General features: G+C 43.1%; 1 protein-coding gene across 2 annotated transcripts in view; it reads right to left on the bottom strand.

The window, feature by feature from the left end:
* Nucleotides 1–14602, bottom strand: part of HECW2 (HECT, C2 and WW domain containing E3 ubiquitin protein ligase 2) — a 378118-nt gene that overhangs the window by 65434 nt on the left and 298082 nt on the right. For both annotated transcript variants that reach the window (XM_069733887.1, XM_069733888.1), the window contains exons 14-18: nucleotides 12494–12618; nucleotides 10476–10661; nucleotides 4439–4573; nucleotides 2758–2860; nucleotides 86–182 (exon numbers count right to left, since the gene is read on the bottom strand). In XM_069733887.1, coding sequence (XP_069589988.1) covers nucleotides 86–182; nucleotides 2758–2860; nucleotides 4439–4573; nucleotides 10476–10661; nucleotides 12494–12618 — 646 coding nt within the window. The remainder of the gene's footprint in view (nucleotides 1–85; nucleotides 183–2757; nucleotides 2861–4438; nucleotides 4574–10475; nucleotides 10662–12493; nucleotides 12619–14602) is intronic.

Here is a 14602-nt window from a genome sequence, read left to right as displayed (position 1 = left end):
TGAAGTGAAATAGATATGCCATAATTGTCTAAAAACAGTCCCACTTTACGGTATTTGCTATTAAAAAGACAAAGCAGTTTACTACCTGAGTGCGTGATTCCTGCAGAGCTCATGCTGACGCTCCTGTAGAATTTCAAAGATGTTTGGTTGACGCAAAAATGCAACAATCTTCTCATTGTATCCTATATATGAGACAAACATTAGAGAAAAGGAGGGTGGTTAAAATGATTTAGTGTAATCTGCCACCAGGTTTTTGCCAAACATTTCTACATTTCTGTTTTTTTCAGTCAACATGGGGTGCTACATCAATGAGACAAAATGATCTTTTTTGAATTTACCAAATGACTGCAATGAAACAAAGAGTGAAAAATGTAAAGGGGTCTGAATACTTTCCGTACCCACTGTACTTTACAAATATAAGTCAACTTCAGAAACTTATGAAGTCAAGTGCTTTTCTGGTTGTCAGCAATCACTGATTTCAGCTCACATTTATTACATGTCGTCTCTGATCATCCTCATCGTTGCCAGCACAGACACTGTGGTAGACAATATGTCTGCCCTTTATATATATATATATATATATATATATATATATATATATATACACATTGCAGAGTGTAAGCCCTCCAATCATTTTACCACTAAGGAGATAAGTTCTCTTTCTACCTACACCCAAAAAATGAGGAAGGAAAAAACATTAGGGCACGCTATCTCTGCACAATAATTTGCAACTTTCTGCTCCTTTGGACAGTGCTTAGCAGAAAGGCAAGACCTGTTTACTAGAATTCTTGCCGGAACATACTAGATAAAACTAGTGATATAGTGCCAATATATGCCAGGCCATTACTGGCGGAGATTTGGCTCCATGGCACATGGACGGCCAGAGGCTCACTCAAATTTAATAGTAAGTATTTGTGCTAATCCCTTCATTACAATGTTAAGTAAAATTATATCACATGGTCACACTGGGTGTATGAAGTGGGTTCAGGAGCTGAGCCCGCAACTTGCCAGGAAGATGCCGGCTGTGTCACACAGCTAGCTTCTGCCTGTAACAGGAGAGTCTGGAGCCTGCATCTGATCACTGCTGCTAAACATAAATGGCGCTGTCAATCACTGACAGCAGCGCCCATTACGATGCCATCGGAGAGGACTGATGGTTTAACAAGGCAACCATGAAAGTCCCCCATGGCTACCATGTTAATCCTAGTGTGAAGACCTGTTCATGGCTGGGTTTCATAGGAGAAACTCAATTTAACTACATACTGCAAACTGTAGTATTGCAGTATATGGTGTAAGTGGTCAAGTAACTGCAGGTTCAAGTCCCTTAAAAGACTAAGAAATAAAGTAAAAGTAATAAAAAAAGTTTAAAAAAATATAAAAAGTTTATATCACACTCCTTTTCTCATTTACATTTTTTTTTAGAATTTTTTTTTAGAATTGGTGAAACCTGTCAGTATATAAACGTAATAAACTGCGCATTAACAGTCTAAAAGATAAAAAAGAGTCAAAGTGCAATGGCCTTTGCATAGGACCCGTTGAAGCGCAGTTAGTGCAAAACGGCCGTCGTCCACAGAAGGTATCCGCTCCTCTCCCGCGGTACCCGTGTCATGGACTAAATAAAGGAATGTTTTACCAGATGGTGAGTGCCACCCTTTTTTCTGTTTTTGGACTAGAAGTGATTTATTTTTATGGTGTGCACCCGCATTCCCTCAGTTGTCTCATGTCCAGTCTACACCCGAGTAGATTTCAATCTCAGCTGAGATAACCACAGAAGTTAAGGTACCGTCACACTTAGCGACGCTGCAGCGATACCGACAACGATCCGGATCGCTGCAGCGTCGCTGTTTGGTCGCTGGAGAGCTGTCACACAGACAGCTCTCCAGCGACCAACGATCCCGAGGTCCCCGGTAACCAGGGTAAACATCGGGTAACTAAGCGCAGGGCCGCGCTTAGTAACCCGATGTTTACCCTGGTTACCAGCGTAAAAGTAAAAAAACAAACGCTACATACTTACCTACCGCTGTCTGTCCTCGGCGCTCTGCTTCTCTGGTCTGGCTGTGAGCGCCGGTCAGCCGGAAAGCAGAGCGGTGACGTCACCGCTCTGCTTTCCGGCCGCTGTGCTCACAGCCAGACCAGAGAAGCAGAGCGCCGAGGACAGACAGCGGTAGGTAAGTATGTAGTGGTTGTTTTTTTTACTTTAACTATGGTAACCAGGGTAAACATCGGGTTACTAAGCGCGGCCCTGCGCTTAGTTACCCGATGTTTACCCTGGTTACCAGCGAAGACATCGCTGAATCGGTGTCACACACGCCGATTCAGCGATGTCTGCGGGGAGTCCAGCGACGAAACAAAGTTCTAGACTTTCTTCCCCGACCAGCGACAGCACAGCAGGGGCCTGATCGCTGCTGCCTGTCACACTGGACGATATCGCTAGCGAGGACGCTGCAACGTCACGGATCGCTAGCGATATCGTCTAGTGTGACGGTACCTTAAGTGCCGGCGACACACCTCTTTTTAAACGGATGTGTACTTTTAGTCTCCGCGATCCTGAGAACAGGGATCTGAGTCTGGGGACCAGGCCCTGCGGTGCCCTGTATTACATACAGCAGAGGAGCAGATAATGGACCTCAGCTCCACTCATGGTCTATGGGGCTGTAAGACACAGCAGAACACTGTACTTAGCTTTCTCCAGCTCTGCCGTAGACCATGAATGATTTCTACCAACGTCAATGTTAATATATCTAAGACATTACTTACCAACAGGCATCATATCTTGATAGTGACTTCTACTGACTGTGTTAAAAGTGCTAGATGGCCTTGGTAAAACTGGAGGACCTGAATGACGGGTATCTTCTCCAACCTATTAGTGTGAAAAAATGAACAAAAGATAATGAATGAAAAAATATAAAAAGAAAAATGTTCAAAAACTGATACCTGCTTCCCAATTCCCGGCGGCTACTGACGTGTGTTTTTCTCTGTAACACCGCAGCATTTCAGAGTGAAGCATACCTGGCTGAGATCACACAGCCGGTGCCTGAAATATGGGTTGGGCAGCATGTCAGCTGTCAGGTACGTGTTAAATCCGCCCAATGGTTCTAGAGATATGGATCTTTTCTAAGGGGGTGGCGCTTAAGGGGTAATAATGTAATGCAGTCTAAAGACATCCCCAGAGAATCTGTGAGACATGCCGCCTTGGTAAAACAGCATCAAATAACAAAGTCCCATATCTTTGGACCCTATGGTGGTTTTAAAAATAATAATAATCAGGAGGTAGTGAGAATAAAGTAAGAGCAAAAATGCCACTTATGACCTGAAAACAAACTAATCAACAGAATAAACAAGAGTCTGTGTTTACGGGCTTTTTCTGCAGCCAAGGGCAGATGGATGAGGATGCACACATCTCCGGTTTGTGAGGACTTTCTTAGGACTATTTATATGACTAACCCCTACCATTTTAAAATAATAATTAATTGTATTTTTTTATTCTGCAGATTTTTTTTTTTACTGGAGTATTTAATGGATCCTAAGCCACCAACCATCACATGAGCCATCGGCAGAGCTGACCAAGTTACGGCACCCTGTAATGCCGATAGAAGCGCTGGCATAGCCGATGGGTGAAAAAGAGAAGACAAAAGTAGTTTTATCATTCCCCAATGGTCCAGAGACAGTCGGCGTCCTAACTGCTCCTGCTGGATCAGGACAATTCATGCAGCATTGTGAAAAGAAGTTGATGTAGTCAACCTGCACGACTACCAAAAGGAGAAGGTGGCAATACAATATCGGTGTGCACACCTGTGTATAAGAACAGATCTAGTCTATTGAACACCAATCTTGACCCAGACAAAGAAGTTGGCCCCGCTACGGAGACCCAAAGTGTCCCACTGTAATCTGCAGGACATCCTGGTGGCCGGTATTCAGTTTTCTTCCAGACCATTTAGCAACTATACATTCGTCGGTGTAGCCCATAGATATAATGGTGCCACATAAGTACAACATTTAATGACTGAAGGAGAGTGGAAAGTAACACAATAATCCATCAAAACAATTAAAATCCATAAAGAGATCCACAACACTGACAGCCCAGCATAATGATGCATGTATAGAATACAGACAAATAATAATAAATAAATGCCATATACAGATATGGCTGACAAGTGTAAGAGAAATATAAGTGTGAATGCCTACCCTTATAATAGATCGCTGGGCTGTGCAACTACTGCTCCTTATACATTCCTAAGTGGTATAAAGGTCTCCCATGCTGCCGTCTTCTCGTAAACCTAATTGGTTAGAGCTGGTTCTGGAAGGCAACTGAATACCGGCTTCCAGGGTCTCCTGCAGACGACAGCCGTACACTTGGGGTCCCAGCAGTGGAGCAGCTTGTTTGTTAGGGCCCCTCTAACATAAAGGGACCTTTGTATAAGAGGCACACAGGACTAACCTCCCCAGCACTATGGCTGCGCTGCCGAGTTAAATGCTGCCGATGAAGCAATGCACTAGTTGGTCTGCTGCTTTGTAATGGAAGACGTGGGTCAATAAAAGTAGTGCTTCTAGAATTATGATCAACAAAAAAAGGCTGGAAAAAAAAGAAAAACTATAATGAAACACTTAAACCAGGCAGATAATTCTCAAGATTGTCAAGATACAAGTACAAACGGCATAGGCAATGTGTACACTGGCACTGAAGGCCGGCGGGCCACGAGGCCTACTGTCTGCTGGTGGTATCCATCATACATGCATCTGTCACTGTATCTTAGCCTCCATAATAAACAGAAGCCAACACCCAGAAGTGAAAGTGCAAAATATAGAACAAAAATGGTTTAACAAATGTATCATACGGTTTTCAATAATCAAAAACATTAGTTTTGTCATCATGGCCACCTAATATCATAGGATATATGATACGGAAGTTTGGATGGGATTTCAGAAATCTGAATAACAAGCTGGAAAACTAATCTGTAACACATATGTCTTCTGTAGAATAAATCCTAACAACGATAACCTAGAGAACTTGGAGTAACTTCCCAATGCATGGAAGCTGGCTGTAATCTTATTACACGAGAGGTCGGTAAAGCCATTTTGTAGGCTAAAGGGGTCTCCTCAATCAGTGGCGCTCAGTATTCCTCCTGCTATTTACACTGTGTGCAGAATTATTAGGCAAGTTGTATTATAGAGGATTATTTTTATTATTGATCAACAACTACGTTCTCAATCAATCCAAAAGACTCATAAATATCAAAGCGTAATATTTTTGGAAGTTGGAGTGGGTTATTTTTAGATTTGGCTATCTTAGGAGGATATCTGTTTGTGCAGGTAACTATTACTGTGCAGAATTATTAGGCAACTTAATAAAAACCAAATATATTCCCATCTCACTTGTTTATTTTCACCAGGTAAATCAATATAACTGCACAAAATTTATAAATAAACATTTCTGACATGCAAAAACAAAACCCCCAAAAATTAGTGACCAATATAGCCACCTTTCTTTATGATGAACCTAACAGCCTTCTGTCCATAGATTCTGTCAGTTGCTTGATCTTGTTTATGATCAACATTGCACATAGCAGCCACCACAGCCTCCCAGACACTGTTCCGAGAGGTGTACTGTTTTCTCTCCCTGTAGATCTCACATTTTATGAGGGACCACAGGTTCCCTATGGGGTTCAGATCAGGTGAACAAGGGGGCCATGTCATTATTTTTTCTTCTGTGAGACCTTTACTGGCCAGCCACGCTGTGGAGTAGTTGGAGGAATGTGATGGAGCATTGTCCTGCATGAAAATCATGTTTTTCTTGAACGATACCGACTTTTTCCTGTACCGCTGCTTGAAGAAGTTGTCTTCCAGAAACTGGCAGTAGGTCTGGGAGTTCAGTTTCACTCCATCCTCAACCCGAAAAGGTCCCACAAGTTCATCTTTGATGATACCAGCCCATACCAGTACCCCACCTCCACCTTGCTGGCGTCTGAGTCGGAGTGGAGCTCTCTGCCCTGTACTGATCCAGCCTCTGGCCCCTCAAGAGCCACTCTCATTTCATCAGTCTATGAAACCTTTGAAAAGTCAGTCTTCAGATATTTCTTGGCCCAGTCTTGATGTTTTACCTTATGTTTCTTGTTCAAAGGTGGTAATTTTTCAGCCTTCCTTACCTTGGCCATGTCCCTGAGTATCGCACACCTTGGGCTTTTTGTTATTTCAGTAACGTTGCAGATCTGAAATATGGTAAAACTGGTGGCAAGTGGCATCTTCACGCTTGATTTTCCTCAATTCATTGGCAGTTATTTTGCGCCTTTTTTGCCCAATACACTTCTTGCGACCGTGTTGGCTTTTTGCCATGAAACGCTTGACTGCTCGGTGATCACGCTTCAAAAGTTTGGCAATTTCAAGACTGCTGCATCCCTCTGCAAGACATCTCACAATTTTGGACTTTTCAGAGCCCGTCAAATCTCTCTTCTGACCCATTTTGCCAAAGGAAAGGAAATTGCCTAATAATTAAGCACACCTTACATAGGGTTTTGATGTCATTAGACAACAACCCTCCTCATTAGGCCGGCGTCACACACAGCGTAAAACAATACGGTCCGTATATTACGGCCGTAATACGCTGAAAAGTCCCCAAAATAGTGGTCCGTAGCTCCTCTGTAGGCAGGGTGTGTCACCGTTTTTTGCGCATGGCATCCTCCGTATGTAATCCGTATGGCAGCCGTAATGCGTGTTTTTATCGCAGGCTTGCAAAACCGACATACGGCTATACAAGGGATCCATGTGTTAAAAAAAACAAAAACATATATACTGTCTCTCTCTCTCTATATATATATATATATGTCAGGGAGACACATATATGTATATATATTATTACTTCATACAGCGCGAGATAGCAGAAAGCCGGTAATTCAATTACCGGCTTTTGCTTTCTCCTTCCTAAAACCCGACATGATATGAGACCTGGTTTACATACAGTAAACCATCTCATATCCCCTTTTTTTTTGCATATTCCACACTACTAATGTTAGTAGTGTGTATATGCAAAATTTGGCCGTTCTAGCTAGTAAAATAAGGGGTTAAATGGCGGAAAAAATTGGCGTGGGCTCCCGCACAATTTTCTCCGCCAGAGTAGTAAAGCCAGTGACTGGGGGCAGATATTAATAGCCTGGAGAGGGTCCATGGTTATTGGCCCCCCCCCTGGCTAAAAACACCTGCCCCCAGCCACCCCAGAAAAGGCACATCTGGAAGATGCGCCTATTCTGGCACTTGGCCACTCTCTTCCCATTCCCGTGTAGCGGTGGGATATGGGGTAATGAAGGGTTAATGCCACCTTGCTATTGTAAGGTGACATTAAGCCAAATTAATAATGGAGAGGCGTCAATTATGACACTTATCCATTATTAATCCAATACTAGTAAAGGGTTAAAAAAAAACACACACACATTATTAAAAATTAATTTATTGAAAAAATCACAAAGGCTGTTGTATTAATTTATTCTACTCTCAATCCACTCACTGAAGACCCTCGATCTGTAAATAAAAAAAAACAAAAAAACAACAATATACTTACCTTCCGAGGATCTGGCACGTCCAACGATGTAGATCCATCTGAAGGGGTTAAAACATTTTGCAGACATGAGCTCCGCTAATGCAGGATGCTCATTTCTGCAAAACCCCGGCGAATGAAGCTAAATATAGGTCAATGATCTATATTTAGCTTCATTTGCGGTGAGGCGCCCTCTGCTGGCTGTTCCTAGATCGTGGGAACTTTCCTAGAAAGCTCCCAGGCTCGAGATCATAAGAGGGCGCCCTCTGCTGGTTGTCCTCATATGAACTCGAGCAAGGGAGCTTTCTAGGAAAGTTCCCACGATCTAGGAACAGCCAGCAGAGGGCGCCTCACCGCAAATGAAGCTAAATATAGATCATTGACCTATATTTAGCTTCATTCACCGGGGTTTTGCAGAAATGAGCATCCTGCATTAGCGGAGCTCGTGTCTGCAAAATATTTTAACCCCTTCAGATGGATCTACATCGTTGGACGTGCCAGATCCTCGGAAGGTAAGTATATTGTTGGTTTATTATTTTTTTTTTATTTACAGATCGAGGGTCTTCAGTGAGTGGATTGAGAGTAGAATAAATTAATACAACAGCCTTTGTGATTTTTTCAATAAATTAATTTTTAATAATGTGTGTGTGTTTTTTTTTAACCCTTTACTAGTATTGGATTAATAATGGATAGGTGTCATAATTGACGCCTCTCCATTATTAATTTGGCTTAATGTCACCTTACAATAGCAAGGTGGCATTAACCCTTCATTACCCCATATCCCATCGCTACACGGGAATGGGAAGAGAGTGGCCAAGTGTCAGAATAGGCGCATCTTCCAGATGTGTCTTTTCTGGGGTGGCTGGGGGCAGATGTTTTTAGCCGGGGGGGGGCCAATAACCATGGACCCTCTCCAGGCTATTAATATCTGCCTTCAGTCACTGGCTTTACTACTCTGGCGGAGAAAATTGTGCGGGAGCCCACGCCAATTTTTTCCGCCATTTAACCCCTTAATTTACTAGCTAGAATGGCCAAATTTTGCATAGACACACTACTAACATTAGTAGTGTGGAATATGCAAAAAAAATGGGGATATGAGATGGTTTACTGTATGTAAACCATGTCACATATCATGTCGGGTTTAGGAAGGAGAAAGCAAAAGCCGGTAATTGAATTACCGACTTTAAAGCTGTCTAGCGCTGGAAGAAATATTAATATATATACATATATGTGACTCACTGACATAGAATATATATATATATATATATATATATATATATATATGTGTGTACACATTTATTATACCTATTCTACTGTAAGCTGTCAGTATGATTTTACTGTACACCGCAATGAATTACCGGCTTTTCTCGCTAACACCGCTGCGTATTTCTCGCAAGTCACACTGCTGGTCCATGTGTAATCCGTATTTTTGGGGCTTCCATAGACTTTCATTGACGTTTTATTTGCGCAATACGGTGACAAACGCAGCATGCTGCGATTTTCTACGGCCGTAGAAAGCCGTATAATACTGATCAGTAAAATACGGCAGATAGGAGCAGGGGCATAGAGAATAATTGTGCCGTATTTTTTGCGAGTTTTACGGACGTAGTTTCTGCGCTCTTACGTCCGTAAAACTCGCAAGTGTGACGCCGGCCTTACAGAGATGCACATCACCTGATTTACTTAATTGGTAGTTGGCTCTCAAGCCTGAACACCTTGGAGTAGGACAACATGTATAAAAAGTATCTTGTGATCAAAATACAACTTGCCTAATAATTCTGCACGCAGTGTATATCCATCACTAAGAAATCATTCTATGTTTTCATAGAAAATGTTGCTAGGCCTGCCACATCCCACCTCAGCAGGAATCCCGAGAATCTCATTAAGGCTATGTTCACATGTCCAATAGTCATCCATTAGAACTGATCACTACTGGTGGACAGCAATACGTTGGCAAAAAGTTGTGCAGATAAAACATTTTTGTCCGTTTTTAAAAAAACTGATTTCAGCTGGAAGCATTTTTTTAACATTGAAGTCTATGGAAAACAGATCCGTTAAATAGGGATCCGTTTTATGTTTACTGGATCAGTTTCAAATGAAAGAAAATGGACGTCTATTTAATAGATCTGTGTTCCATAGACTTCAATGTAAAAAAAAAAAAAAAAAAAACAGATCAAGCTGAAATCAGTTTTTAAAAAATAGACAATAAAGTTGTATCTGCACAAGATTTTTTGCCTAGGGATCGCTGCTGGATCCATTCTAATGGATGATTACTGGACATTTGAACAGAGCCTAACTGCTGTGTTCACAAACTTCTACAGTCTGTACTCAGTCTAATGCTTGCGCTAAACTTAAGACATAAGATGGCGGGTATTCAGCCAGGGAAAAGTACAGCCACTGCTAGATAGCTCTGGTAGTAATTATCTCCCAGAGAAAGAAAAGACTGTATAGATAAAAGACCAACAGGCTGAATACCCGATGACCACCTATACTAGGCACCAAGAGACGGTGACACTGACACATACACATTAGACCGACCTGGAGAATGGCTGCCCGATGTGCCCTTCGTGAATGGAACGACACTGAGCATGTGCGACCCCCTTCTCCTGTAGACAGTGAATGGAGTAATGGTCGCACATGCTCACTACTGCTCCATTCACGCAAGGGACTTTGGAACTCCCATTTTCATTATCCCTGGGAGTCCGAGAGGTTGGACCCCCAGAGAACATACATCTATTCTGTGGATACGCAATATGTGTTTTAATGGGATAATATCTTTAAAAGGGTATTCCCATCCAGGACATTTTAGGCATATTGACAAAACCTGCTGGGATCTATGTCTATTTCAGAAACAGATCCCCCAACATGTGTTGCCAGGCATGGGCCATAAATGTCCCGGATGGGATACCCCTATAAATATCTCTTGCTTGGTAACAGTGACCCCTCGTACCTTGCTCTGATGATCATGTTTCATTTCCCAGCCTCTTGGTAACTCCAGCTGTTTATTGGCAAATAAGTTTAAAAATCCCACAAGATCTCGATTATGTTGATAACGCTCAAAATGGTGAGTGTCTCTCCGAACTTTGGTGATCATATGCTTCAAACAAGAGTTATTTGTAAACATGCGGTAGGCACTCTGGAAAAGACACAGGTGAGAGAAGTCACAAGACTGGCAACAGTATCCTTACAGGGGGCCTGGCTGTCACCCCAAAACCAAAATTATCTATACTCATGTTAGGGACCTAGAAGAACCATACAGTTTTATTTCATATGTAAATGAGGGGGCACAGTTCCACCCCCTATATTACCATAATTTGCCCGTCCCCTTGTGATGACTGTTAGCAAGGAGAATGAGAACGGCCTATATGCAATCCTCAGGCCTGCACACACCGACACTGCAGGAGCTTCCACAACGTCAGTGTGTGGGGTCACCCTCTGATCCCCTGTACTGTCTGCAGTGGCTACTTGTACACAGAATCACACAGTATCTGATGGACAATGGTGATGAGAGAGGGAGATGAGGGCACACACACTGACACTGCAGGAGCTTCCACAACGTCAGTGTGTGGGGTCACCATCTGATCCCCTGTACTGTCTGCAGTGGCCACTTGTTACACAATCACACAGTATCTGACGGACAATGGTGACGAGAGAGGGAGATGAGGGCACACACACTGACACTGCAGGAGCTTCCACAACGTCAGTGTGTGGGGTCACCCTCTGATCCCCTGTACTGTCTGCAGTGGCCACTTGTTACACAATCACACAGTATCTGACGGACAATGGTGACGAGAGAGGGAGATGAGGGCACACACACACTGACACTGCAGGAGCTTCCACAACGTCAGTGTGTGGGGTCACCATCTGATCCCCTGTACTGTCTGCAGTGGCCACTTGTTACACAGAATCACACAGTATCTGCCGGACAATGGTGACGAGAGAGGGAGATGACGGCACTCACACACTGACACTGCAGGAGCTTCCACGACGTCAGTGTGTGGGGTCACCCTCTGATCCCCTGTACTGTCTGCAGAGGCCACTTGTTACACAGAATCACACAGTATCTGACAGACAATAGTGATGAGAGAGGAAGATGAGGGCACACACACATGGACACTGTGTGCACTTGGTTCTGCATTGTCAGAATGTGCTGTCATCTCCCTCTCCTATCGGCACCGGCCGCCAGCTGCCCCACTGCCTATGGCAATCATTCAGACGTCACCTGTCATGTTCTAGTGGTGGCAGGTCCTTCACCCAGTATCTTACTGGTAGCGTGTAATGTGATTCACACTGGTCACACATGATCTAGACATAGCTTAGGGTAGGTGCACACCATGTGTCTTAGTCACTGGCATATTCACATTGTTTTTGAAGTAGAAGATGATTTAGGAAAACCTCTTTTTACTTTTTTACTGAAGAAGCCTGTTGTCTTTTTCTCCTCTTTAGTTGTGGCTGCTTTTTTTCTGTTTTACATATAAAATTGTTGCGACTGCAGAATGGACGGGTGTCATGAAGCAGTTAAAAGAAGTGAGGAGAGACTGAACACATGCACAGAAAGTCGTTGTGACACTGTAGTGTATATGTTCATTCTTTTTATGCATTTTTAACACATTTTCAGATGGTTTCAGGCAGAATTCCCCTGGAAAAAATTTGTGCACATACCCCAGTCTGATCTCTTTGTACTCTGTGACCATTGAGACACGTGTCTGCATAGGAGTTGTAGACACAAAACGGTGGGATATTTTCAATCAACACTTTTAGCCAACTTGTTTCTATTTTTTTATAGACGTACTGAGGCAAACAAATAGGATTTAAGAAGTCTGCAAACATTATGAATTAGAAAATTACACAAAGTTCTATAACTGAAAAGTCAAAATAAAAATACACCCACTGACGGTGACAGATTCTGTAGTAATACGTACAACACTGCATCATCAAACAAGTATAAAGATCATTGTATCTACTTACAGGGTTTGAATGCAAAACTGTAAAGAACTCTGGACTAGTAAGAAATTTCACAGGAGGGGAATTAAGCAACAAACTAAGCCGGGACCTTGAGGTAGAATGAGGCAGAGCATTCTCCCTGTGGAAATCTGAAAAACACAACATGAAAGTCGTTTTCTAATTTAGCAGCCAGAATGTAGTGCAGTAGTGATTTATCCATTATACATGTGTAATCCACCCCTGTGCATAGGTCAGTGCGGGCCACCGGGGGGAGCTATAATTCCACAGATGTTACATTAGTACATTTGTGCCATCAGCAGTGCTGCTCCTCACACATTTACCTAAAAAATCATTTATCTGAAGTCTTGTTTAACTTTCAGATACATAATCAGAAAATGCAGTGTCACATATTATATCAAAGGCGTTTCTCATGAATATAAAAAAAACTGCAAATTTGCTCAAACTGGCAGAAAAATCATTTTAAAGTTCTCTTCCTGTCCTGTGCCAACATTCACCATGCCCCATCGGAGTTAGGCATATACAAGACCAAAAAGAGTCCAGTGGGTGGGAGCATCTGCTGGGACCAGCGCCAATCAGAACTGAGCACTTTTATCCCCGATAAATTGGAGCGGCAGTGTTCATGCTCGGCCAATACTCCATTAATGACCTGTGGGTATGCCGAGCGCTGCACTTCTTTTCTGACGAGCGCTGCACTTCTTTTCTGATGAGCGCTGCACTTCTTTCCGGCCACCACACAATAAATGGAGCAGTAGTTGGGCATCTGGCTAGTTGTTCAATTTTGTAAAGGGGATAAAAGTTCCCAATTCTGCTACTCAGTGAGGATACCTCAACAATCCCATGGATAAGTGATAACTTGTTTTCACGGGACAATGCCTTTAAGATTTCCCAGCGATAAGCCTGAAACTAGAAAATATTTTTTATAAGAACTTTAGAAGAATGTATTTTTTGCAACTTACTGCCAGTTTGGGGAAATATTTACAGTAATTCTTTACAGCCCCTTTAAGACCCTATAATATATTCTGCTGCTGGATCTGCTGAGTACTGGAATATCCAAGGATAACTAGTCTTAAAAAAAATAATATAAACGGTCATGATTTATCAATGAATTCCTGGTATATATTGCACTTTATGATGCATGACACTGATCTAAAAAAGAAATGCAGAATTAGGATGCTTATTATAAAAATGGCTTTGGTAGCAAGTAGGAGCCAGAATGTAGACTACCGCTAATGACATCCCGTCCCCAGGCTTCCTATAACCCCAGGGGAGCAGTAACATGCACTTGTGTTCATTTTATCACCCCTCAGTCTTCCATCAGAGAGTATGATTGATTTCCGACTGTCACATGTGAGGGCATCACCTCTCCAGTAAAAAGGAGTGACAAGGTTGAGAGATGATGGAGACAATTGTTCTCTTTATGACTAAGCCTAATGTGACGGATTGTACAGGGGAAGGGGTGTCGACTTTACTCACCCCTGGAGGGGAGAGAATGACCCAACAGGGAACAGCTCTCTGCCGCCACCACTTACCCCAGGTCAGTCAGGGAACTGCTCCGAGGGCAAAGAGTTGCCGGAGAGGCAACTACCCGCGGTGACTTTTCATGCGGACCACCGGTATGTCTCCGGAGTCCGCAATCCTCAGGCGGCAGCCGTATCCTGTCAGCTGCTAGCCCTTTAACGCCCAAGTGCATGGTATGCAGCGATCATTACAGAATGCTGCCTGCACATGAATGGTGACATCATCAGGATGGGCGGGGTTAGCATCCGAGTGGGCGGGGTTAGCGCCCAATGCGCTCCCGTCCTCCTGTCCCGGAAGAGGAGCTGCTGCCAGAGAATCCAGAGCGATCTCTGTGCATGCCAGCAGCTCTGTGCCTGTCTATTGGTGATTTCTGTGCCTCTCAGCTATGTGCCCTAATATGATCTCTGATCCATTTTTTTCAAAATTCGCCGGATTGTGCCTGACGGCAAAAAACTGATGTCTGAAAGCAGCCCAAGTCCAACAAAGGAAACCAGTTAGCTGGTAACTGCACAAGAGTTCACACCCCTGTGATAATTGCTGAACTTGGTGCTGGGGTACACAGGGTCTATGCCAAAATACCAGGAGATAAGCAAA

The sequence above is a fragment of the Ranitomeya imitator genome, chromosome 7 (genome assembly GCF_032444005.1).
Source record: "Ranitomeya imitator isolate aRanImi1 chromosome 7, aRanImi1.pri, whole genome shotgun sequence".
Lineage (NCBI taxonomy): Eukaryota > Metazoa > Chordata > Amphibia > Anura > Dendrobatidae > Ranitomeya > Ranitomeya imitator.
This window is presented reverse-complemented; position numbering and strand designations above follow the sequence as displayed.